This window comes from Merops nubicus, unplaced genomic scaffold (assembly GCF_000691845.1).
Source record: "Merops nubicus isolate BGI_N331 unplaced genomic scaffold, ASM69184v1 scaffold14599, whole genome shotgun sequence".
NCBI classification, from domain to species: Eukaryota; Metazoa; Chordata; class Aves; order Coraciiformes; family Meropidae; genus Merops; species Merops nubicus.
The window spans coordinates 878-27564 of NW_008630288.1; the positions used below are offsets into that span (position 1 = coordinate 878).

At 45.5% G+C, this 26687-nt stretch overlaps 1 protein-coding gene across 3 annotated transcripts in view; it reads left to right on the forward strand.

The window, feature by feature from the left end:
• The first annotated feature begins 301 nt into the window (after window positions 1-301).
• The window catches only part of NR3C1 (nuclear receptor subfamily 3, group C, member 1 (glucocorticoid receptor)), a 65771-nt gene continuing 39385 nt past the window's right edge, over window positions 302-26687 (forward strand). For 2 of the 3 annotated variants that reach the window (XM_008947245.1, XM_008947246.1), the window contains exon 1: window positions 302-1476. In XM_008947245.1, the coding sequence (XP_008945493.1) occupies window positions 302-1476 (1175 nt within the window). The remainder of the gene's footprint in view (window positions 1477-26687) is intronic. The other variant, XM_008947247.1, reaches the window with a different exon arrangement.

Here is a 26687-nt window from a genome sequence, read left to right on the forward strand (position 1 = left end):
ATGTCTTGTGCTGCAGTCAGATTTGGAGTGGCTTCTTCATCCAGGTTTAGCAAAGCTTTAAAAAATACACTTCCTTATTACCAGTCAAAAATATAAAGAGAAATAACTCCCCCCAGACAGAACCAGTGGGTTTGGGAATGTCAGTCCGTAGCTTCACGTGCTGTGCTTTCATTCAGAGCAGCTAAACCAGGCTCACAAGGCTAATGATTTAGGCTGTTAGGGTTTTTTAAGCTGTTATTAAAATATCCTTGCTGTGCTAACTTTGACTGCTTCTGATCTTTTTATAGCTAATGTTACAGTAATGGATTCCAAAGAATTGCTTAACTCGTCGGATCAAGACAAAACAAGGAAAAATGCGCTCATCAGTACCAAAGGAGGGATCGTGATGGACTTTCACCCACCCTTCAGGGGTGGAGCTACTGTACAAGCCCCTGTGTCTACAACTCCTCTCCCCGCGTCTTCTCAGTCAGATTCCAATCAGCAACCTGCTTTGGCTGACTTTTCGAAAGGGTTAGGAAACAATGTGCCTCAGCCAGACCTTTCCAAGGCAGTGTCGCTCTCGATGGGACTGTACATGGGTGAAACAGACTCAAAAGTGATGGGAAACGACCTCGGATTTTCGCAGCAGGGCCAAATCGGCATCTCTTCTGGAGAAACAGACTTCAGGCTCCTGGAAGAAAGCATTGCGAGCTTGAACAAGTCCTCGAGCCTGGCCGAGGACGCGAAGGGAGCAGCGTCTGCTGAGGTGCCGCTTGAGCCGGATTTCCCAGACATGGCCGGCCGCAGCCTCCCCCTGGAGTCGGGAGCTGCGGTCCAAAGCCAGATCGGCTCGAACGGTGGCACCTTGAAGTTGTTCTCTGAAGACCAAAGCACCCTGGATATCCTCCAGGATTTAGAATTGCCACCGGTCTCGCCTGGCAAAGAACCCAACGGGAGCCCGTGGAGGCTTGACCCCTTGCTCGATGACGGCGGCTTGCTGTCCCCGATATCTGCGGACGACGCGTTCCTCCTGGAAGGAAACCTCGGTGAAGACTGCAAGCCTCCTGTTTTGTCTGACACTAAACCTAAAATTAATGACCGCGGTGACCTTTTACCCAGTTCCAAAATGCCAATGCCTCAAGTGAAAACAGAAAAGGAAGACTTCATTGAACTCTGTACTCCTGGCATAAAGCAAGAAAACATGGGCCCAATTTATTGTCAGGCCAACTTCTCCGGGTCGAATCTGCTGGGTACTAAAGTCTCTGCCATATCTATCCACGGTGTCAGTACCTCTGGGGGACAAATGTATCACTATGATTTAAATACTGCATCGCTCTCTCAGCAGCAAGATCAGAAACCAATTTTTAATATCATTCCATCTCTTCCTGCCGGTTCAGAAAATTGGAATAGGTGCCAGGGATCCGGGGACGAGACGTTAGCTCCTCTGGGAACGCTCAACCTTTCTGGCAGACCTGCTTTCTCTAATGGCTATTCAAGGTAATTGGTTTTGTTGCTCTTTATTAAAATACTAGAAGGATGTTTAGCAAAACCGTGTGCATGCTGCTTTGTTTGGTGTTTCCCCTTTCGAAGTCAGTCGTCCCTTTTCCAGTAGTTACCTGTGGCTGGCTGGTCCCACAGCACTGGGATGTGTTTGTTCCATAGTGTGACAGTAGCTTTAACAGAGTGCTCAACTATTGGTCTTAAAGGGTTGAAAAAAGGAAGGGAGCTGACATGCTTTAAAAATAAAAAAAAAAAATTAAAATCATAATCCTAAGAGAACCTAGAGGGAAAGTTGAGTACGTGGTGGAGGATCTGTGCAGTAGGAAGGCTGCATAGAAGGAAGTGTCTGTATACAAAAGCTCCTCATCCTCAAGGGTGAGGGGATCAATCACTGTGGTTTTTTTTTTTTTTCCTTCCTAGTATTACTTAAATGTTATGCACAAAAATAACTTGGTTGCTGGGTTAATTTCTAGAATTACATTTAAGCTGAACTGGAGTTTTAGCTTTGCTTGGTATTGCATTTACCTTACATGGACAAGAAGATTCTGAGTAGGAAATGCTCAGTGGTTTGTTTAATAACTGCATTTAAAGAGATGAGAATATTTGCAGTGAGATTTAAACATACCTGGAATTTAACTCTTCAATAGACCTGTGGGAGGGCTTGCTTACAGGGGGGTTCCTCAGAGCAGGGGGTTTTTGGGGAGCTGGCTAGCAGATATTCCAAGTGACTTGGCAGTGGTGTTTCCTACGAGTAATTTGGTGGTGCAGATGTCCAACACTTTCCCTCTGCCCTTCATGGGTGGGTGTGGTGGTGGCACCTTTCTGACGGGTCCCTGCGTGCTGCTGTGATCTCAGTCTGTGAACTGTGTGTTCTCCTTCACGCTGCTCTTTGCGAACGTGTGGTAACAGCGTGTGGCCTCCACAGAGCAAGGGGCTTCTGCTGAGCTTCTGCAGGCTCTCAGCAAATGGTTCTTGCATATGGAAACCCAGTAAGGGCAGAGCTGTAGTGAAGTGTCTGGAGCAGCTTTCTCTGCCCGTTGCCCCACTGGGGGTTGATCCCGGGTTAGCCGCCAGCCCTGGCGCTTTCCCCGCGCCTCGCTTGCTGCCTTTTCCCACAGCTGGAATGGGGCGTGTGAGGATTTCATCTTTGTTTCAGAAAGACATCTTCTAACTTGCTTTCGTTCCAGATTTCGTTGATAGTTTTTGGTATTCGTAGCGAAGATGGGCTTTTTTTCCTTGAAGTGTTTAAAGGATTTTGTAATGTAAGGAATCACGGAAAGGAAAATTTTGAATTTGTGGATAAAATTCCCATTGATATATGAATAAATGATAAGACACATTAAATATTGTGACAGAGGAATCCCTTGCACTAACCTTTTGCATAATCAGTTCAACTTGGATGTTGGTTTTAGTGTGTTTCAAGGAGGGGTTTTTGGTGTGTTTGTGTGTAGTTTGTTTTTTGGGTTTTTTTTATTATTTTGGTCTCACTGTGTCTTAATGGTGACCATTATAAAACTGGCATCCCAAGAAGAACTGGGCTTGGGAGGTGGATTTCAGTGACTGTTTAGGCAGAGTCCTTGTAGCTAATGGAAATGTAACTAATGAGAATACTCCTGTGAGGTTCCTGCGCTGTGTTCATTTTACAGAGCTGTTGAGGAGAGTGTTGGTAGGGGAAGGGTTTACACGTAGATGTCTGGTGCTGGGGGACCTCATGAACACCCGTGTTGCATCAGTCTTCTCTGAGAGCGTTGTGCAGAAACCCCCCTGGAGCCCCCAGCGTGTGCAGAGCACACCTGTCTGACAGCCTGAGAGTGTCAGAGCATCGTGCTGGAGGTGTTCACAGCCCTGCTTCCTGCAGGGCTGTCGTACATTTTATTGCTTTCTTTTCCCTTAAGATAATGTGATTTTTTTTTTTCTCTTAATTTAAGGAATGCATAAAGAATTTTGGGTGGCTCCTGGTTGCATTTTGTGTGAAAATTCATTCTTTCTAGCCTTTATGGAAGCGGTTCTTACTTCCCAAGGTTTTTTACACATTAAAAATGACTGAGTCTAGTTCTAAAAACAGTGTTGTTTGGCTTTGCTTTATTTTTTTTTTCCCCCAGAAAATAGAGGCAACTCCATCTTTTTTTTTAAAATGTTTGAGGTACTAGTGAAGCCAGGGATTGAAGCAGGAATTCTCTCTCTTTCTGAACCTTGTCAGAAATGTTTTGTGTAAACTGGGTTAGCTTAGGGTGATGTGTGTGTGTGTGTATATATATGAAATAGATTTGTTTACTTTTACAGAAGACTTAACAAATTTGGCATTTGTTTCAGAAACAAAGGAGGGACTGTCTTGCCAGGTTCCTGTGGTTTGTGTTGTTTTTCTTTTTTCTTGTAGGTGCTGGTTGTGTGAGGTGAAGGCTGGAATTTTGAGAATTCAAAATTGCTAAAACTTTCATTTCCAACAGGAGATATTTCTTGATGTTAACAGAATTGTTTGAGTATTAATAACGTATTAATTACATACTAAACATCTGGGAAGAAAAGCTGCATTTCTGTCCTGGTGCAGGTAGTGTTTAATCTGGCCATTCTAATGGAAAGCGTGTAATGTCTATAGACACACAGTGTTGAATTGGTGTCATGCAATTTTTGAGTGATTTTGCTTCCAAGGATAGCACAGTGTGCTGTCTTTAATGAGACAAGTGATAATCGGGGCTGAGAAAACTCACCAGTTTTCCAGCGAGCAGTGGGAAGTATTCTGAAGTTAACAAGCCGAATACGAACTTCAGAAATTTTTGATGGGAGTGAATTGGCAATAAACAATAAATTGCTGTCTGTACCTCGGGGCTGGAGAGGAGCCTGCCAGTGCTTGTGCTGCTGTGCAGAACTTGGGGCTGCAGCTCGGTGTTCTGGCAGCTGGCCCCCCCAAATCTTCTGGAGGGGCAGCGAAACTCTGAGGGCGGGCAGGGAACTTCATGGTGGGGCTGCTCCGGTGGGATCTCCCGTCTGGGCGAGATTCTGGCTGGTCCCCCTAGAGCAGCTGAAGGAGAAGGTGGAGAGAGCAAGAGGGGGAAAAAGCAGGCTAACTGAGGGCAATTTGGGTTAGGTTGTCGTTAATGGAAGAAGTGAGACGGCATCTGGAAGAGGAGTAAGACAGCCTGAAAGCATTTGGGAAGTGCTTCACTGAAGAATTAGCGGGTTTGATGAGTCTGTCTCTGATGGGATATAATTTGTGATTTACTACACAAACGCCAGTGAGAACTGTTAAACTTCAAGGAAATGATTTTAGGAACACGCAGTCGTAGGGCTCTTGCGTGGTATATACATTAAATCCACCACTTGGCTCCTTTATTCCTCTGACTTCCTGGAGATGTGGCTTGTTGTGGGGGGAGCGAAGGGCAGCGAGAGGCAGCGCAGCGACGCGGGGGTTGCTCTGTGCTTTTGCCTCAGCCCACAGCCAGAATTCACCAAAACTGGGCCCCACTGGCAGGGCTACAGCTTCTCTTGTTACATTTGAAATGATTCCTAGTACTTAAGCTTGTGGGGGATAAGGATCATTAAAGAAGTTTAAGAAAGGGCAAGAGCTGAGAGAAGCCATGGAAGAGGAGGGTAATCTGGAAGGGGGGAAAGTCTTGCGGGTCAGTCGCCATCCAGAGCCTTGCTCATTCTTTAACTGGGGTTCTGCTTGGACTCAGGGCATTTTACTAGTAGGAAGGGGGGAAAAGTGATTGTTTGCTAGAAATGGCAAAGGTCAGCTGTCCGTTTCTCATACAGCATTGTTTCAGCTTGGCCTTTGGCCAAGGCCAGTGGCTTGGCACGGCTGGATGTTGTACTTTAAATGTTGTCTGACTCAGCAGTATATAATGTATGGTACATATGGAAATGTGTCTTTTTTAATAATTCTGTTTTGATATAAAACCCAGACTTGTTATTTGGAGGGAGTGCTCAGGGTTTCAGTAATCTATGTTGTGATTTGTCAGCTTAATGTAATACTGTACTTGGGGTTTGAGTCTTGGAAATACATGACAAAAACTGATTGTTTTGGCTGAAAGGGATGAATCGGGAATGTCCTCCAGAATGTGCCTTAAGGCACTGTAAGAAGTTAGATAAATGGTAGGTCCTCTAAAATGTAATCCACTTTTCCCAATTTTAGCAGATCCATTCAGTGAGCTCAGAGCCGAGTAGGTTTCTGTAAGTGTAACCCAAACTGTTGATTTCTGCTAATTTCTTTTCCCCTAGGATGATCTTTATTTCAAACCTAGCTCTAGCTATACAACACAAGTTGATTTTTTGTTGCCCATTGCATTTATTTTCATCCATCTTGAACAACAGTTGAACCCCATGGTCCTGTTCTGCAAGCACAGCTATGGTTGAACCAGCTCTAGTCACGAATCTTCTCATAAACGTGAAATACGTGTATTGCACAACTCCTACATCACACATTTACTGAACTCAAGAGGACTTCTGCACAGTGAGTGCAAACTGTTTTGGGGATGCAAAAGTCACTTTGTTACTGCTCGTTCTGGCAATCAACAAGTGACTGACTCTGTGCATATATGTAACTGTAAACTGGAAGTATTTCTACCTTTCCAAAGGTTACCAGGTTTCCTTTGTAGCCACCACCTAGCAGGTGGGCTTTAGGGGGCTTCCTCTATTTTTTTAATTAAAACGCTGCCTAACTTTAAGGACTGAAAATCACAGCAGAAGAGCCTGGCCCCTTGCCTGGATGAAATGCTGATACTGAGGTCTGGCTGTTTGTTTTCACACTTTCCAAAATCCGAGGTGTTATTTCTCCCCTTTCAGGGCAGTGAAAATCACAGAGGAAGAGCCTGGCCCCGTTGCCTGGATGGAACGCTGATACTGAGGTCTGACTGTTTGTTTTCATACTTCCCAAAATCAGAGGTGTTATTTCTCCCCTTTCAGGGCAGATGCAGGGTGTCTGTGTGCAGCTCTCCGTGGAGCCTGGCTGAGGTTGCAGGGCTGGAACCCCGCGGTGACGCGCGGCTCCGACCGACCGGCGTGTCTGGGCTCGGGGGGACCTGCCCCATGCTGCAGGACAGGTGCTGGGCTGGTGGCTTGGACTCCTCTAACACGGTGGTTGCAAAATTGGCAGCCACGGTCCTCTCTATTTTCTCTTTTTTTTGATGCACAACATTAAATCAAGAAAGGAAACTTGAAACCCATTATCTATTACCTATATTAAGCTGGTCATAAAAAGAAGCTAGTAGATTTTTTTAATTATCTTTTTTTTGTTTTAGTAGTAGTCTGTGGCTTCTGGGTCTCTTCAGAGTGCTTCTTTTAGAAGCAAATGAGGGATCCAGTTTTGGCACTTTAGGGCAAAATGGGATTTGGAGCCTTTTTCCTAGGACATTTTGTTAAATCTCTTCAGCACTGGCGTGAGAAATGTTCGTTCCCACCCATTGGGTGTTACAATCAGTGGCCTCTCCATGAGCTTTACCAGAGGAGAGTGAGTACTCAGCACTCAGAAATTTGCCTGGGAGAAAATGCACATGTGTTTCTCAGTAGTAACTTTTCTCCTCACAAAGGCCTGGCTTGTGGAATATTGCAAGGCACGATTATCTCCCGGTTGGTTTTCTGGGGTGGCTGAGGGCTGCCTCTCAGAGCCAACACCCTGCCTCTGACTGCAGCTCTGGCCTGACCTGTGCCCTCTGCAAACACCCCCAGCGTCATGCCTCTTCAGATAAATAACACACCAATCAAATCCTGGTTTCAATCCAAGTTATAAGCAATGGGAAGAGCTTTGCAGAGCTGTTGTTACAGTTATCTCAGTTTTGTCGTATTAAAATAACTGGAAGCCTGTCACCTCTGGCAAAGGGAAAAGGAACTTTAAAATGCACTCATGAAATGATGAATTTCTAACTGTTCTCAGGAACGCAGGAACAACTGTGTGTGTAACCAGGTGGTTCCTGGAGGAAGGTTTCACTGTGCAGCACTCTGGGCTGCAGACCAGGGGAGCTGCTTCTGTTAAGCCCTCTTTGGTTTTGGTGTCTTTGTGTCCCAGAGCCTGGCAGCATACACACATTTTAATTGTATTTACAGAAGTATTAATGTATTGCATTGTTGCATGCACAGATTATTTGTGTCCTTATCACAGGGGTTTGCTGACTGATTCACTATAGAATAATACCTATTTGTAATGCAGCCTTTGCTTAAACAGCCAAGATACTTGTAGGCCAGGAGTTAATCCTGTTCTCAGCGCTGGGGTCTGGAAATACTAGGCAGATACTGTCAGTGGATGCCCTCATCCCCAGGGGACAGAAGTGAACCAGTACAGCTGGAATAGATGACACACAGAAGAAAAAAAAAAAAACAAAAACAACAAACTTCAGCTCATTGTTTTGGTGCTGACTTCACATCAACTAGTTTTGAGTATCTGTGGGAAAAAAGATTAAGTGTAAAAATTAGGCTTCCTTTGCCCATCCGTGAGGGTGAGACACGTTGTGACTGTGGCTTCACTGGTCACCTGCAGAGGAACCTGGGCAGAGGGTAACCTGTGCAGAGCTCCACCCACGTGTCACAGGCTGGACTGGAGGGGAGCTGGGAGGCTGGATGTGGGACTCCAGCTGCCTTTCCTCAGGGGTGTGAGGAGTTGGGGGTTGTCCCCCCTGCGGGGCGAGTCAGTGACTTGAGTGGTGGTGGTTACTGGGGGGGTGAGTAATGGTTCATCCAGAAGTCGTGGGTTGGGTTGGGAAAACAATTTAGAGCAATTACTTTGTCGCTCCTGGGGGTTTTTCTTCTTGCCTCACCTTCACTGCAGAGAAGGTGTAATGCTGTGCACATGCCTTCTGCAGCCTTACCTGGCTCCTGCTCAGGGAGAGGTGATGCTGGGCAGCCCCTGAGCTTCACTCCTCTAACGCAGATGATGTCACCTCGTCTTGCTGCTCTTCTGTGAGACCTCAGTTTGGGTTCCAGGACACGGCGTTACTTATCCAGGATATCATGTAGAGTTTTATAATAATGGTTCCTTAAATCAATAACCAGAACGATTGTGTGGATTTCTGGAGGAAATTGTGCTCTTCAGAAGTCATCTTGACATCTTTTATACCAGACAACTGCTTTCTTAACATAGTCTGTGTCAATCGGTTATCGTTACAACTCCCTGTTCTGTCTGTCCCTGTGGAGCTCTCCGTCTGTGTTGAGTCTTCCTAGTAAATTACCTTTCTGGTACACTCTGGAAATTAATATCCAACAAGCTGCTGATGTTTTGTTGTGGAGATGTAACACTCTACACAACTTCCACTTGTGGGAATACCTCGATTTTCCTGGGATCGCAAAGGCAAAACTACTGTTGGGGAAGGATTTCAAAAATAATCATAATATCTTTCCTGAATTCAGATCACTGCTACTGTGATTCAGTTAAGAAACTGGGCTCTGTATTAGATTTTACAGTAATACGTTCTTCATACTATTTGCAGTAGGTTTGTAGAGTTACTGTGTGTCAGAAAGCAGCTGGAGATCGTGAGCGTGTTTGTGCAGCACGGTCACGCAGGATTTAATGTGAAACTCCTGAGCAGCAGGGCACAGTTCACTCTTCTGTTGCTTTATTCAGATACTTCATATTTCAGGTTGTTTTCATTTGCACAACTAAGTTTTTAGTAAGTAAATACTGCTCCAGATGCTAGTTTTGGAAATGCTCGTTTAGGAAATGGCCTCAGGTTGTGCCAGAGGAGGGTTCAGTTGGACATGAGGAAAAATTCCTGCCCCTGGAGGGTTGTCCAGGGCTGTGCCAGGCTGCCCAGGGCAGTGGTGGAGTCCCCACCCCTGGAGGGGTTTCCAAGCTGTGGAGATGTGGGGTGAGGGACATGGGTGCTTGCTGACCTGGCAGTGCTGAGGGAATGGTCGGACTTGGTGATCTTGAAGGTCTTTTCCAACCTAAACGATTGCCTGATTTCTCTTTTAAAAGAGAAATCTGATCACAACTGAGCAGTTTGCCTCAAAATACTATCTGGGAAACTCACAATACTGTCAGGCGAGAGCGAATAACTGAGTATCAATAAAGTATCTACTTGATTCAAATAAGCAACTAATGGGAGTGATTTTATAGCCTTGCGGCTTGTTTTTCTTTTTTCTTTGTTTTGGTTTTATTTTGGAGGATGTGAGACCTGATGCTTTGGTTATCAGCCTCTCTGGAAAACTGGGAAAGTCCCGTAGCTGTCCTGGCATAGAAGATCTGTTCTGGTGAGCTCCTGAGTGTGCCAGAGACTTGGGTCTTGTCTTGGATTGGGAGCTTGGGAGCGTGGAGTGTTGGGGTTTTTTATGGGTGTGTTCCTGAATATTTGAATACCTGCTTCCTCTGGAAGGACGCCTTGAGAAGAGGGGGTTGAAGGTGGAGCACTTCTTTGTTCACAAGTAGGCTGTAGCTTGGCTGCTGCATCTCTGGTGGAGTGAGGGGGGTGTGAAAACAGGATGTCTGTGGTTGGAAGTTTTCTGAAATTTTTAGAAAATGAATTTTTGGTGCTGGATAAGAATCCTGCAGCTGCTGTACAGCTCCTTGCCACTTGTGGGAATCGTGTGTGACGGGAGAGGCTTCGCTCCCTCTCTTCCTTCCCAGCTGGATGTGCAGAGAGGAGGATGCTGCTGGGGGTACGTGGGCGTCTGGCCTCGCTCTTGACTTCAGTGCATCTGTGAGCTCTAAACCCTGCCTGCTGTGTCTCTGAGCCATGCCTTCCCAGGCCCTCATAACCTGCTTTTGAGAGCACAAGTGTGAAGTTCTGGGGTTCTTCAAGCTTCAAAAGGGCTGCGTGCTGGTCTCTCCTGAGCTCAGAGTCTGGTATCTGTGACAGAAAAGAGCAGCTGAGGCAGTTTATTTTTGTTGTCATCTCTTGGAGAACCTGCTCGCCTGGTGCTATGCAATGAGGTAGTGATAAGGTCTGGTGCTTCAGTAGGACTCCGTGTGGAGCTCTGCCAGGGTAGCGCTGCCAGAACAAGTCAAATGACATTTTCTTCCTGGTAGAGCATCTCCAGGAGAGCAGGAGTCACACTCGGGGCGTTTGTCCTGGTGGGTTGGCTGTGGCGTGGCCCTGCACCTCAGCAGTCTGTGCTGGAGCCTGTGTCTGTGCTGCTCTCCTCAGCAGCTTTGAGCTCCTCCTAATTGATTTGCTGACTCCTGGGAGACAGGAGGACGCTGGTGTGGCTTTGGGGGAGGCTGACTGTCAACTCCATGAATTGTCAGCAAGGGATGGTGAGAGATCTCACTCAGAAGTGAGGTGTGTGAGTACAGCTGTAATGTCCTTACAGAAGCATGTACTTCTTCTGTAGCTTTTCGTCTGATCAGATGATGTAATGTGGCAACAACAAATTTCAAATCAACACATCTACTCCACATCACCGTGTACGTTTTCCTCTTGCTTATTTTTGTTTCCAAGAGTTTTCTGCTACCTTGCTGAAGCAATAACTAAAGTCATCAGCTGAAGGCGTTCAATAAATGGGTGCTGGAAATGTGTGCTGCACAAACCTGTGTGGATTTGTTGTGCAAGAGTGCAGTCAGTGCAGGTTCACTTCAAAAACCCAACCAGAACTTACTTGCAGGCTTGGTAGTTTCAGTTTGCATTTTACCTAGCTCTTCTTTTCTCTCTCATGTTTTTTTCACGGGTTACTTTTGCTGTCAGATCCCTTGAAGGTTTGTTTTGCCTGCTGAATTTCTGTTAATCTTGTGTTACATATGAATTGCTCCGAAACTGATTGTGTTGTCCCAGTATGAGGGTGATGGACTTGGAGCTACAATTAGTCTTCTTTTAAAAAGAACTCTGCATCTTGGTTCTCTTAAAATATGGACTAGACTAGAATATAAAACAATATAAAATACTTAAGAAAAACAATCTTATCTGAGAACAAGTATTTAAAATGGTTTTAAATATTAGGCAACCTGCACTTGGTATCCAGAAAAAAATTTAGATGCTGGAGAGGAGTGGAGGAGTGTGGAATTTCACTTCATACTTTAAATTTAGTAAAATAATGAATGCTTATTGAAATAATAGCAGACTGCATATGAAATGACCAATTCAGATTCTCTCTGAATGCTGCAATTCCTTATAAATTGGTCTTTAATCAGTGGGGAAAAAAAACTTTACTTAAAATGGAGACGGAGTCAACAGGCGTGTTGGGTGACATGGGTTAGCAGAGGTTGCAGGGCAGCGAGAGGTGGGAGGAGGTGAAGCAGCCCTCCCTCTCCTTTGGACAGGGCACTGGCTCCTCAGGCAGCTTGTGGAAGCCAGGTAGAGCAGAAGCCAAGAACTGGAGAAGGGGAAAATAACACTGCCTGCTTGCAAGTGGTAACAACACGGGTGATGGGATTGGAGGGGCCTTTAGGATCCCTGGGGCTTCTGCCATTGTACCTCTGTAATAAATTTTTAATCTGGGGGCATGGTTTAGTGGTCATGGTAGTGTTGGATTGATGGCTGGGCTTCTTCATCTCAGAGGTCTTTTCCAGCCTTAATGATTTGTGATTCTAAATGCCTCTCGCAAACCCTGCTGGCGTGTTTTGTGTTGGGATGTGTGGTGAGACACAGCTTGCACCAAATAGAAATCATCCGGCCAGTTTGGGAGCCTGACTTGTCTGTAGGCTTTTAAAATGAAATGAGGAGGTGTCGTGGCCAACTCTCCCCAGCGAGGTGCCAGCATTTTGTCATCTCAGGTCAGACTGCACCTCCGAACCCAGCCGCGCACGCAGAAGCTGCTGAGGTAGATTCTGTCCTTCTGTAACTGGAGTGGGAATGGAGTGTAGGGGGTAGTGAGTTATGTAACATGAGGGACTGTACCTCATCTACTCAAAGAGAAACTAAAAGTGGGAAGAACAGACGTATGCTGTCAGGACTTTCTAAAGATTTAGGACCTTACGTGCCTTATGGGTGCAGAGAGGCCAAGGGTCACAGAACCCCTGCCTGGGGGCATGTCCAGGAGACAGCAGGGTTTGTGAGGAAGGGGCTGAGACTAAAGGTGTGTGCTCAGAAAGCTGAGAGTAGAGAAGTTTTCAGTGGCACGAGGTGGAGTTAAAGACTGTCCTGAGTTCTATCTGAAAACCAGGGGATCACTTCAAAACAGCCCAAAGAAATTAGCACTTTCTTACCTTGAGTACCATTAGAAACAGATTCCCCTCTGAGGAGCAGTTTTCTCCTGAATGCAAGAAACTGTTCAAAGTTTTAACATGTAAAATAATTTAAGATCTTGATAAGGAAACTGGAAGAGAGAATAGTAAATTATTTTTGGTATATGGTTTTATTTATTTCAATGCCCATCACTGGTATATTCCAGAGGAAAACAGCTGTGATGAGGCTGGAGGGTTGCACCACTTTTTCTTAATTCTTTAATGTCAGTAAAAGAAACTACTGTGTTTTCATTTAGCTCAGGAGGATTAGGTCTTATGAATATGCTAAATTATTGTATTGGAGGGATACTTGCTATGAGAGGAGTGGTTTACAATGGAATAAAATACAGAGAAAGTGAAAGGTCATAAGTTATGCTGGAAAATGAATTAAGCAAGTTTGTTTTCACCACCTTACTCAGATTTCCAAACAAACACAGATTAATATTGACCATGTGCTGGTTTTGGCTGGGATAGAGTTAATTTTCTTTGTAGTAGCTGCTGTGGGGCTGTGTTCTGGGTTCCTGCTGGAAACAGTGATAATGTTTTAGCTGTTGCTGAGCGGTGCCTACCCCGAGTCAAGGACTTTTCTGCTCCTCACCCCACCCCACCAGTGAGCAGGCTGAGGGGGCACAAGAAGCTGGGAGAGGACACGGCTGGGAGAGCCAACCCCAGCTGACCCAAGGGCTGTTCCAGACCACATGATGTCATGCCCCAGGTTTAAAGCTGGGGGAGGACGTTCGGAGTGGTGGCATTTGTCTTCCCAAGCCACCTTCACGTGGGATGGAGCCCTGCTGTCCTGGGGATGGCTGGACACCTGCCTGTGGTGGAAACGCTGAAGGAATTCCTTGTTCTGCTTTGCTTGTGTGCTCAGCTTTTGCTTTACCTGTTAAGCTGTCTTTAGCTCAACCCACCAGTTTTCTCACTTTTACTCTTCTGATTCTCTCCCCCGTCCCACTGTGGGGTGAGCTACCAGCTGGGTTAAACCACAACACTCCTTTTTGGTGCCCAACGTGGGACTCAAAGCGTTTGAGATAACGACAGGTTTGATGGAATGTGCTGGATGGAATTTATAGCTGTTGCTGCTGTTCAGCTAGTCATTGGCAGGCTGCTTGCCACGGGCCTTGCTCACCTCTCTGTGCATTAGAGTCTGGTGCTCGTTAGTGCCTCTTCCTCTCGCTGCTGATTACCTGGCTCTGCTGTGCCTGGGACCATTCTGGTAACAGCAGTGGGCAGGCTGCTGGGCAGGCAGATGGCTGCTGGGCAGGCAGATGGCTGGGGCATCACTGCTGTGCTGCACAGGCTGGAACTCCAGTGGGGACTTGAGTCGAAAGGACTCTGACCTATGGGTGAGTCCACAAGGGAGCAGGACACCCTGAAGCGACTGTGGCCATGGGTGAGCCCATGCCAGAGCAGGAGTCTCAAAGCCTCTCTGGCCACGGTTATGTGTGTACTGCAGCAGCTGCACCTCTGAAGGGGTTGTGGCCCAAGGAGAGGTCCATGTAGGTACCATGGAGAAGGACCTTGAAGCATCAGGGGTTGTGTGTGAAGTCATTCTGGAGCACCTCAAAGTGTGTGGCCATGTGTGAGCCCACAACAGAGCAGGTACAGGTACCCTCCTGAAGGGACTGGAGCTGTGGGCAAGGCCCAAGTTGGACCAAGGTCACTTCTGAAGGGACTGTGGCTGTCAGTAGGGCCATGCAGGAGCAGGTGTGTCTCTGAAGGCATCGTAGCTCATGGCTAGGAACTACTACAGCAGGAACCTAATATGGAACAACCTTGCACAGTTGCATGTCATCCTTGCACAGGGGCCATGCTAATCTTCTGTGTGTCAACCCAATTTTAGAATATGTGCTCACTTTGGCAGCCTCACATACACTAAAACTGGAACAACACAGAGGAGAAAACTGCCTTTTCAGAAGAGTGTGTCAGGTTTGCTGATTAATTTTATAAATTATGTAATCCCTTCTTAGAGGAAAATGGAGACTTGTATTTGTGTTATTTGCCTTGACCAAATGATGCTGATGATATTTAAAACAAAAAAGAAGTTAACATGAAGCTGTATGTTCTCTCCAAGGTTTCAGGTAGCACAAAGTATGGAAGAGATGCTGTATCACAGGCTTGGTCTCCCTTGGTGCTGTCTGTGAAGAAGAGAGCTGCTACTTTCATATGTGTTATGGAAAAAGCGTTTCCTCTGACCTGTTGCACTTAGTTACAGCCCCAACCAGGCTTCTTAAAGGTCACCTGGCCACACAGATTTCAGTGGGAAGTAATCACTTTTAAAATCTGAGTTCTGGTCTGTTGTAAGGTCCCTTGGTTTCGTTTTCATATAGCTTTATGAAATCTGCCCTTCCTGAACACATCTTTCTGCTATTCTCACATATCTGTCATTTTCTAAATGGACAAGGGAGCTGTTCTGATACCTTCGTTTTTAACAAAACCCATCTAACAAGTTTGGTAATGAATTAGCTTCTCCTGGGAGAAGACAAGTCTGTTCAAATGAAGTGCCAGGTTGTATGCAAGTTATGTGCATGATTTTACAAAAATGAAATTTAGTGCTAAAGTTCCTCATATAATAGGTAAATGCTGTAAAAATCTGAATGCCCAGAGCTCTTTATTTTGAGTAGCAGAGCATTCTTCTTTTATTTTTAATTGAAGTGAGCAGTTCATATTTGGATCCCTGCAAGATTACGTTCATCGTCACACCAGATATTTGGCAGCTACTTTCCAACCAGAGCAGCTGGTTTGACAAATGAGCTTGGACCTATTTTATCACTTCTTCAAAGACTCTTTTAACACGTTCGAGGTTGGAACAGTTGATATTTTAATAAATGACAATCAGGAGGTTGGAATATTGCTGATAGTCCGCTTGCTCTGACTTGGTTTGTTCCATCTTGCAGACGAGAGCTGTATGGTTAAGTTGCACCACATACCATTGGGAGGGAGGGAGGGAGGGAGGAAGTGACTGAGGTTTCTATTCCTGGCTGACCCCAGCCTCTAAACTGAGGAAGAGCTTTAAAGGAAATGCAGCATTTAGCTCTTTGAATCTTTCCAAGCGTTTGTAAGTGCTACCAGCTCTGTCTTCCTGTATGCAGCTTTTCAAGACAGGGACATCTTAAAACTGCTGTCATAATTTAGAAATGAAATAGAAGACATACTGAGTGAGGGGAGCTCTAAAACCTCTTGGAAATGGACAGCAAACCTGCAATTCCAAACTTCATCAAAACCATCCAAAACATTCTGTTTCAACAATCACAGAGATTTTTATTTACCACCTAAACATAAACTTTGCTGTGAGGGTGGCAGAGCCTGGAGCAGCTGCTGTGGAGACTCCTTCTCTGAAGAGATCCCAAACCCTCCTGGATGCCATCCTGGGCACCCTGCTGTGGGTGAGCTGCTGGAGCAGGGGGGCTGGATGAGATGATCTCCAGAGGTCCCTTCAAACCCCACCAGTCTGGGGTTCTGGGGTTTCCCGAGCTGTTAATGCCAGTGTCTTGAGGGAGGTGTGTATTCTTTTGGCCTGTTCTATAAGAACAAACTTGGGTTCCTTTTTGGATCAGATAGTATCTTTCTAGGTTCTGCATTAAAAAAGGGAAATGAGTGCAACAAAGTTGGTTTTTTTTTTTTTCACTCGTGCTTTTCCTACTCAAAGCTATTTGTAATGGTTCTGCTTTTGTGGGGATGGTGTAACTGCATGTCCGTGCACTGCAAGTTGAAACAAAGCCTCTGGAAACGTGCTCTGACCGTTGCAGTGCGTGTCCCCACTGCCAGAAGCTGCTGTCTCAGGATGGTGCTCTGCTGGGGGCTGGGATCACATTTTTGGATTTAGTTTGGCTGTGTGTTCAAAAGATCTGTAGCGTTCCAAAACTCCTCAAGGATGCAGAAGGTGGCTGTTTGCCACATAAAATAACTTCTCGCTTTGGAATACCCCTTCTCTGCACACATAACTTGCTTGCTAAATGAAACCTGATGGCTGGGTGCTAATGGTAAGGTAGTTTTTTTTTTTTTCCAGATTGTGTTTAAAATCTCGTGGTTTAGCAGTTGTGGTTGTAAGAAAGTCTGTACCTGAACAGTAAACTATGTCAGGGTATTTTTGGGATTGGGAAGTTTACAGCCCTCCACAGCCTGTGGAGGTGTCCATGGGCACATTGATTCCTTTGCATTTCTGGATAGTTTTCTGTCCGTGGGTCAGATACAGCTCTTGCCCCAGTGCTGCACCACCAGTTGCATCAAACTCTCCTTGCTGGAGCTGGCATAGCCTCCTTCAGTGCAGTTTGCTTGAGGTGTCATGGTCTGTGTGTAATGCAACAAGGAGAGGTGGTCTTCCAGATTTGGTTTCAAGTGATGCATTGAGCTGGCTAAAGAGGATCCTGGTGGGAGAGCTGCTTTGCAGTAGGCAGCACAAGACTGCTGAGTCTCGTGTTCCACTGCTAATGGAGAGCAAGCCAAATAAATCCAGTGCACTGACAATTGTGAAAGGGGGAACTACATGTTAAATGAGGCAAATTGCTTAGAAAACAAAGCCCTCCAAAAGGCAAAACCTAAAGATGCAGCACCAACACTGAGAAAGCCCTCAAGAGCTCATCAGAGACTGGCTAACAAAACTCTGCCTCCCATTAAAAGCGTGGCTCCACAGGACCTGGAGCACTGTGGGTCCAGAAGTCCAACTCCTGTCCTTGGCAAGGTGGCAGATCGTAAAGCTGTAAGGTCACAGAGCATGTGAGTCTCTTGGGAAAGAGCTGTCCTGGCTCCTGGAGGGAAAACACCACCTCGTCCGCTCCTGGGTTTCTGTGAGGTTGTCACTGAGCCTGTGGACAGGGAAAACCCAATTGACCTGAATATATTTCAATTACTTTTTTTTTTTCTTTCAAGTCTTTGGCATGCTTCCTTGCCAGGGGCCATTTAAAAGGAAAGAAACCAACAAAACCCCCCAAGTTGTCATGGAACTGGAAGAGTGGTTCTTTTGTGGGCTTGAGAGCTGGTAAGAGAACAGGAGGCGAAGGGCAGGATTTAGTGGCTGCTTTTCAGGACGAGAAGTCGACTGCCGGGGTCCCTGCAGGTCGGTGCCGAGACAGGGCCTGAAAAGGGAGCGTGTGGGGCCATTTCTGGGTCAGCTGATAGGAAGCTATTTTGGGTAGGTGAGTGCCAGGCTGGAAGGTCTCGGAGAGCACAGCAAGCACGTGGACGAGCCGGGGGGAGTCTCCACCTAGGACATGTGAGGCCGGGCGCCTGGGGAGGGTTGTCCACGCGCCCCTTGTGCGGCACAGAGCTCAGGGCTGGCAGCTGGGGCTGGGGAACGGCTCCTGGGCTGGCACTGGTGGGTTTGAGAGTCCTCAGCTCAGTGTGCAGCAGCAGCCCAAAAGGTAAATGAGGGGTTTCGTGACCATGAAGGAGGAAGGGAAGGGCCTGTGGCTCCTGCTCCGTGAGCCCTGGTGCACTCGTGTCCCCAGTGCTGCACTCGGCTGCTCCGTACGACCAGTTCCTCAGGGGGCCTGGAGGAGCATTTAATTCACTACCAGAATGCTTTTACTGGATGTGTTTGTCTCCAGTGCTTAAGAAATCAGCCACACGTTGTCAAGCTAAACAGACAAAATGGAGGGGACTAGTCTCAGCAAAGAGAATCCAGTGTATGATGGTGTGAGGCGCTAGTGAAATCCGTGGTGGTTGCACTGATGTTTTCCTGCACAATTTTTTTTCTTCGTTGTTAATATTGGTATATTCACATACTCCCCCTGCCCCATTTGTTAAATTCCATACTTCATTTTGTCTTTAAAATTGCAAATAAATCAAGGTAATTCTAGGAAGCAGCTCATCGAAGTGCTGCCTGGGGAAGCCCTGCACGCTCGAACACCATCCTTCACTTATTTCATATGGTACTCACAGCTCCAAAGACATCTAAGAAATTAAAATCTCTTGCTATAAAGATAGGTTACTCCGTCATATATATTGTCAGTCATTTTCCCCAGCTGTCCCTGTCGCACACACACGCTTCAGATGTCTGGAGAACGTTGTTTGGACTCCCGTGCTGCTGCCACAGGCACCATCAAAAGCATCAGACTCCCAGTTCTGCAAAAATCAGAATTCTTTTTGCTGCTTTCTGTCCATCTTAACTGTAATGTGTTTATAGGAATAAAAGAAATATAAATTTAATAAAATTAAGACAATTTTTTTACGGATAGAAATGTAATATTTAGAAGTGTTTTCTACAAATGCAGCTTATATTGTCATTCCAGAAAGATCAGAAATTAAGAATGTTTTACCCATTCCAATAATGCATTTCTCTTTTCTAATAGGAAAGGATGGAACTCGCTGCTCTTGTGTTTATAATCAGTCCTTCCTAGGGAAGGCGATTATGTTTGTTCCTTTGTTAGCAGTGCTTCCTGGCACTTCTGAGCTAGTTTCAGAGATAGATTAAATCTGGAGTTTTTTGCAAGGTGAGAAAACGGGTTGTAGGGAAGGCTCTTGTCCTCGGCTGTCCATCGTGCAGTCCCTGTGTCAGGAGGGTGGTTTGGTGGCTCTGGAGGTGCAGGCAGTGCTGCTGGCAGGTCAGCCTGTTGCCATGGGATCCCCACTGCTGTCCTTCCCAGCGCTGATCCCGGAGCACTGCCCAGACCCTGCCCCATAGGGCCTGCTCCTGTGCAGTGCCTGTGTTATGTCTCTGCGCTGCCCGCGATGATGAATCTGTAACAGCCTTCCCAGAACTGTAATTCTAGTGAGTAAAGGTGTTCTCCATGGTTGAGCAGGGAATGGTGTTGGGAACCCTTTGTGCATTTCCTCTCTGAGGGTTTTCCCTAATCCTTTCTAAGAGTCGTCGTGCAGATACTGCAAAGTATCAATTGCTTGGGTATACCCTTACATGATGTGTGGGAAGTTAGGAGCAATACCAACAAGCTGACGATGAGACATTGCTGTTAAAATCAGAATTCTTAGCTGCTCCAGCTTGGATTTGAAGAATGTTTTGTGTCTGTAGAGGAGACCAGGCTGGGAGCAGCTCATGGCAGCGTCCTCGCTGGACGTGGCTTCGCTCCGGCGGGCAGTGCTTTGCCCTTATCTCTGGAGCTCAGTCAGGTGGTATTTTCAGAGAACTTCAAAAGAATTATTTTGTTTGTTGAGGTTAGTCTTTGAGCACTTGCATCCTTACTGTAATCTGTCACAATCTGTGCACAGAAACGTGAACCCAGAGCTGTAGGGCTGCACTGGCAGAGCGGTTTCTCGAGGAAGACCTGACCGACCTGTCTCACTGCCCTGGGCTGCCCCAGACCCTCCTCATGGCCCTGCCTCTTGGTCAGTGCATTTGAGTTTGACTTCTCCAGCCACGCGTGCTCATGTTGGTTTGTTTCTGCTATTTTCCGTTCACTTAGCTGAGAGAGATGGTTGTAAACTGGAGAAGGTTTTTACTTTCCTCTTTCTGCAGGTGTCTGTGTTGTCGTCTGGTTTTATTTGTTCCTTTGTAGCGTCAGGCTCCCTGAACTGTTGATGTTTGGGGGTTGCTATAGTTACAGCCACCCTGCATCTCAAAAATCCGGATCAAATATTTGATTATAATTTTGTAACGCTTGTTAACATTGACACATTTCACCTTTTGCTTTGGATCTCTGAGCCAGTCAAGTCTCTACTTCCTTTTTTTATTATTGCTGGCACAGTGAAGACAAGATCTCTCTGTGTATGCACTATGGACCTTTTGCAGACTAGGATGCTTTATTTAGTTCACTGGTGGCTTTTTAATCCTTCTGGAAGGTATTGACATCAACACAGCTCGTGTGGATAAACAAAGGTGCAGGAAAATGTAAAAATTTGTGCATATATGTGCAAAAGGATATTGCTGTTCCCTATGGACAGTGGTATCTTAGACCTCTTCACTCTTGATGAGTTCACCTACATTTAAAAGCTGACTAAAGTTTTGTGGTTTTCATCCTGATGCTACTGCTGAAAAAGAAACAAATTGTATTGCCTTTTGTGTACTCAGGAAAATGAGATTAAAATATTTCTAATATTTCTAATAAACCCTTTCTTGTACTTGCCTTCAGAAGGTCTTTGAGAACTAAGCAGTGTGTTTGGTACAGGGCATGGGTGGTTTTTAATCTGATTTGCCTGTTGGTAGAAACACAGATAACGGAGAAAAAACCTCATTGTTAAGAGGTGTGAGCCAGGTGTGTATCAGCCAGTATTTTAAAAACAGGACACAGTAGAATCATCTGGAGGAGGAGGAGAGTGGAAAGGTCGAGTGGAGAAAGAGAAAGGGGAGAAGCAGGTACTCTGGTAACTGTGAGGAGATGGACCCAGAACACGCTGGGTGTGATTTCTGCTTTGCCAGGCACACGGGTGGGTGAATCCTCAGCGGGGTGCAGGGAATTTGTGCAGAAGACCAGTCTCAAACTTTAAAAAACCACAGCAATCATTAATTCCGAAAGTTAGAGCTATATCGAGCATTCAGACAACACTTTTTTTGCCTATTCAACTTCCTTTGTCTGTTATTTATTCATAAATGCAAACAGTGGGCCGCCAAGGAGCCGTTGCTGGTGGGATCCCTCCGGCTCCGTGGGCGCGTTGCTGGCCGGCCACCGGCCGCTGCGGGATCCCCTCCTGGGCTTCCACCCGGCCTCTGTGTCCTCCCCCCTCTTCTGCTGAGCTTCAGCAGACACTGTTGTGCTCCCTGTACACCTGGATTTAGGACCTGGAGCGTGCTGGGGCCTCCGGCTCGACCGCTCCCCTTGCCTTGACACCTTTGTTGTCTGCGCCTGTTGTCTCCTTCCACGCAAGCTTTTGCTAACTTCAGCGTTCTGCAGGCCCGCCAGTGGGGATGTTGGGATTGCATTTGGTAAATAAGCAGTTCCTAGATTTGCAGTTGGCAGGGTAGGCGTGTTGGAATTCGCTTGATGGAGCATTTTGGCCAGTGAAAGCTACTTTATTCCCCTCCTAGTGATGCCTGTTCCTGTTTTATCACCAGCGGGCAATTAGTGAAACTGAATTGCTAGTATATTTTAAAACTTTCAGAATGAAACTTATTTAATTGGATTAGAAGGGTGATATTTGATACTACATGTTATTTAGAGAAGTGACACACCAGTTTTCTCTCGGTGTAGACATGCAAATGTAAGACAAACATTCTGAGTCACAGCTCTGAAGTCTGTTGGTCAGTCCCAGCACTGGGACTATATTTGAGTGTCTTGTTATGAAAGATGGTTTAGATAAAGGTCTTTTTCTGCAACAAACTATGATTTCTGTAACTGTCCATCTAAAGCAAGAGACCTAAGAGAGTGTCCCCTGGCTACTTAGCACCTCTCCACCCAGACAAGGTCTCTGGCTGTGGTTGGGGGTGTGGGATTAGTGGGTGCTGACGGACACCAGCTGCAGAATTGGGCACAGCAGCACCCACTGGTCTGTGGATGAGTGGCAGAATAAGGACCAAACGCCTTCTCACTATCTCCTTACATCTGTGATGCCTTTTATTAATAGAATATCTGCACGTTAGTAATAGTTTGGGTTTGGTTTTTTTTTTTAATCTGTAGTGTCTTTACACAGCAGCTTTATGTTTGGCTGGGAGGGGTTGCTGGTTTACCACAGTCTGTGCTGTTGGTGGCCATAGACCAGCACAGGTAGTCCCCGGGATGCTTCCACAGCCTCCCTTCCCAAAGAGTCCCTGGGGCAAGTTTGGGCAGCAGCCACTACCCCAGTGCCTGCTGGGTCTGTGTGTGGCTCAGACCCCAAAGCTTTGTCTGCTTTCTACTAGTAGAAGGGAGAAGGAGCTGCTCGGAAAACCAGTGAACTGCTGGTACCTGGGCAGCAGGGCTGTGGCTCCAAGGCTTCATCTTCAGTGAAACTGCCGTGAAAGCATTATTGCTATTACAGTATTATTATTGCTATTACAGTATTATTATTATTATTATTATGGTCGGTTTTCCTTGCCTTTCAGCGTTTGGAACGTTTACAAGCACCCGTCAGGAGTTTTTATTCTCCTGAATCACAAGGTTAAACTTAGTCCCAAACAAGTGAGAGCTCTTAAAGGGAGTTAAACGCCTGTGACGTGTGTCGTCTTCAGTTTTACACAGGTTTTGTAGTTGTACTTGCTTGAGGAGTATGGAGCCCTGAGAGCTACAGTTTTAAATGAGCAGCATACATAGCAGCATTGTTTCTCTTTAGTAATACAGTTCCAGCTTGTAGCTAAGTGGTTTTTGCCTTGCCTGATACAGAAGGGTTTTGATTGCATTGTTCTATTCGATTTTTTTAATCATCTTTTAAAGCCAGTACCCAACTGTACTGGATCAGAAGAGGCTGTAGTAGCCATCAGTGGTATTTTTATCGTTATCTGCTTTGTTCTTCCTTCCTCTCTGAACAGAAAACTTAGTTCTTTTTTGGATTTGTGGATCCACTCTCAACAGTTATCAGTGGTCAGACAACAAGTAAACAAGTTACTGTAAGCGGGCTGTGTGCCAGCTGGCCCCGGCCAGCCTGCAGCTTGTGACTTCCATCCAGGCTCTGAAGAATGCCTTTTCACTTGGTCATTTCCTTTCCTTTCAAATACAAAAAATAAAACTTTTTTTTTTTTCCTCCACTTAAAGAGCTTTCCTGGCCTAAATATTAAAATTAGGGAAAGATAGTGGAGCTACTCGGATATCGGGTGCTGTGCGTTGTGGAAGGAAGCTCCTGACCTTTGCTCAGAAGCCTTCAACAGGCCGTGTCGCAAATGCTGGGCTGAGAGGTAGCTGGGCTTGGCATTCATTTATTTTTTGTCAGATTGTAGAGCAGACTGGCACTCATTTTCCTTCCTCAGCTGAGATGTTGGAGGTTTGGTGAAGCAGTGCCTGCCTGGGAGCTGTGCTCGGGGCAGGCCCTGGCTCTCGCCAGCCCTCCGTATGTGAGGGTGCTGGGAGCGTGGGCCCACGCTGGCACCCAGCCCCTCACGCACAGCTCCACGGGGAGGAGCAGCCTGGCTGCTTGGTTCCATGGACACGAGGCTTACTGGACTTGGAAAATCACCTTTCACAGCAATATTTTCTGCATATTTTGAACTATGAGGTGAGGGAAGGTGACTCGAAATGTTAAACGAAGCCTTGAGGTCCCAGGACACATCTGGCCAGAATAACCTGTCAGTTTGCACTTGGGTGGGTGGATCTCTCCCAATATTTGAGTGATCTAATTTGTTTAATGTTAAGTTAAATATGTCTATGCTATAATCTAAGCCAGAGAATAATTAGGCTGAATGAATGCCTGTAATTGATCTTTTTGTTTGTGTAATTATGCTAAAGATATGTCAGGAAACTCGCTTCCTTCCCTGCGTCCCTTTCCTTCCCCCCTCAAAACATGCTCACATATTCCAAAACAAAATACTTAAGCTGGGAAAGCTTTGGCACGTGGCTTGAGGCTCATGGTTGCAGCTCCCTCCTTTGAACAGAGAAGGGTTTTTTTCAAAGGCACCAACACGATGTATATATTATTCATTCCATCTCAGGAATTCTTCAGTCTGGGATAGATGTATGGGCAGGTTATTTTCATGGCATCCTTTCACCTAATGTTACGTATACCAAGGAATTAACACTGTTTAGGTGTTACAGTAAATCTGCTTTTACAGGGAACTTTACTGTAAATATTTCTTAAACAACAGTCTTAGATACAATCTCTTTTCTTGGCCTTTAGTTTGATGTCAGCAAGAAACTGGAAGATGCCTTGGCAATACAATCAAAACAGGGATTCTTGTGGCTAATTTATGTATTCTACACAACGCTATTTCCAGCTTAATTTTATCTCTTTCTGCGATCTGCATAGGTGTGTATCTGTTTAAAAGAAGACTTTCTTCATCCAAGTAATGCTGGAGTGTAGCAGTTGCACTTCTGGGAAGGCCTGGGATGCTTCTGTGTCTTTGGGGGTGGTGGAGCTGACTGTGAGCACAGCCGGCTGTGCTTGTTTGCCGTGGCCAGGGAGTGAAATTCTGGGTGTTAACGAAGGGGTGTGTTTTCTGAGCTCTTTGTAAGGCTTTAGAAAGTGTAAGGAAGAGACTCAATGTGTTGTATCTTTGAAAATCAAAATAGCAGGTATTTTTAGAAGGGTGAAGATTGATTATAGGAGTTGCTGCCTTCTCCAGTTACATCAAATAAATGTGAAGTGCTTATTCGACGTGAGAAGGGTGTGAGGGAGCTCTCCTTTAAACTCATGTGTGAAGACTTTCTTTTCATGCTGTAATTCAGGACTGAATTTGAAGGCTGGTTTTGAAAGCAGTAATACGTGGTAGAAACTGGTTTTGTGTAATTTGAATGGTTTTCTTCATTATTAATTTGTCACCTGAACTCTTTAAAGCATATCCAGTCCATTTCCCGTCTCCACGATCAAGTCAAGATTACTAAGTGGTTCCTCTGGTCTTTTTAAGGCCTTGGTTTGTATAAATGGCAGTCCCTGTAATATTCATAAAACTAGGGGGTTTTGCTTGGTGTCTGTATTAAAAAATATTGAACAGACCAAGTCAGTCTGAGGGAAGCGAATTCTGCTGTTGCTGACTTGGCAGGGCTCTGGGGCGACTCGGCCAGGGTGAGGAAGCTGCTGGGGCTGCAGTGGGAGAGCAGTAAAGGTCTGCTCATTCCATCGCTTTAGAGTTTTTAGGGGATGAAAGCTAACGATGAGCACAGCCATTACTGGATAGCATGGCTGTGTTCAGCCCTCTGCCAGGCTCTGCAGTGTGTAATCTCCTCAGGGCTGCGGGCACCTGAGCAGGTTATAATCCATAAGACACGGGGCTTGGAGAATCCCTGCACGTAGGCCCAGGGCATGTGCCCTGTGCCCAGCCACACGTACATCACAACGTGCTCCCGCCCTCTGGGGCTGGGATTTCTCACACCGTATTAGCAGTGAGCCGTGGAATTTGTTCCCTTCTCCATCAAAGTCCTTAAAATATTTCAAGTTTTTCTTTTAAAGCTGAAAAACATTACCAGAGCCATGGTTTGAGGTTCAACTTCATCACGAGATGCTGAAAAATACCCAAGTGGAGGGGCTGCTTTGCTTTTTTAACCCTTTGGTGCATACATTTTTCAGCTTAGAAAAGAGAGATTCTCACAGCTGTAAGCCCTTAAGTGGAACTGAAGGAAAAATGCCAAATACTGCAAGACTTGTGATTAAAATTGCAAGAATAAGCAATACAGGGAAACGCTTCTCACTCTCTCCTTGAAAAGGCTGCCTGCTTATCTCCAGCTTTTGGCCCCACTCGAGCCATCTATGACTAAGATGAAAAACTACAGACCTTTGGCCCCGTTTGTTAGTTCTTTTTGGATTGTTGCAGTGGAAAAATGGTTTAAGTTGTGACCATTCCAAGCTTTTTGAAACACTACAGCTTCCAAAATACAAGAGAAGTAGCATAAGTAATGGGAGTTGGTTGTTTTGTTATTTCAGCGTTATCAGTTAGAGACAATTACAGCTCTCTCGTGGTGCTTGCTTTGTTTTTCTTCTGGAACTAGGCAGTCCTCAGCAGCTGTAGCTGTAGAAGCCACTGGGAAGTGACAATAGGTCAACACCTTGGAGAGCCACTTCTTATGTCTTGAAAAACAGAATAGGGATTAAGAGGGAAATCTGTGTTACAGGTAGGAAAAAACTCTGTATAATGATAATGCATTCAGCATCAGAAATCAGAAAATACAAAACTTGAGAAAATAATTCCTCCATATCTATTTGATTATACATTATAGTCAGACCTTGGTTAGCCTCATCTAAAATTAGGTGTGCTGAGGCCACACATTTAAGAGTATAATTGGCTAAAGTTCAGTTTTCTACATTAGGCAGTGTGGGGAGAGAAACAGGCTTGAATTGTTTTTTGCTGTTTAGTGTATTTGAGTAGGTAAGTGTTTATTGAGGCAATGCTTCTAAAATCAGTACCTCCTTTGGTTCCTGAAGCTGAGTGAAATTAATTTGGCCCATAAGTCTGACCCTAAATTTTATTATTTTTTTTTTTTTATACTTCATTCTTAGGATGTGTTAGTTATTTTTATTTTTCATTTTCTGTGGTGGTAGTTTATTTGTTGATACCATCTCAGCTATATTTCAAAAATCAATCTTTTGGGACACTGAAGCATTAAGACTGTGTCCGTTTTGTGTGATTCAGATCTTACTTTGACTTATAAATATGGAAACAATGCCAGTCTTTCATCAT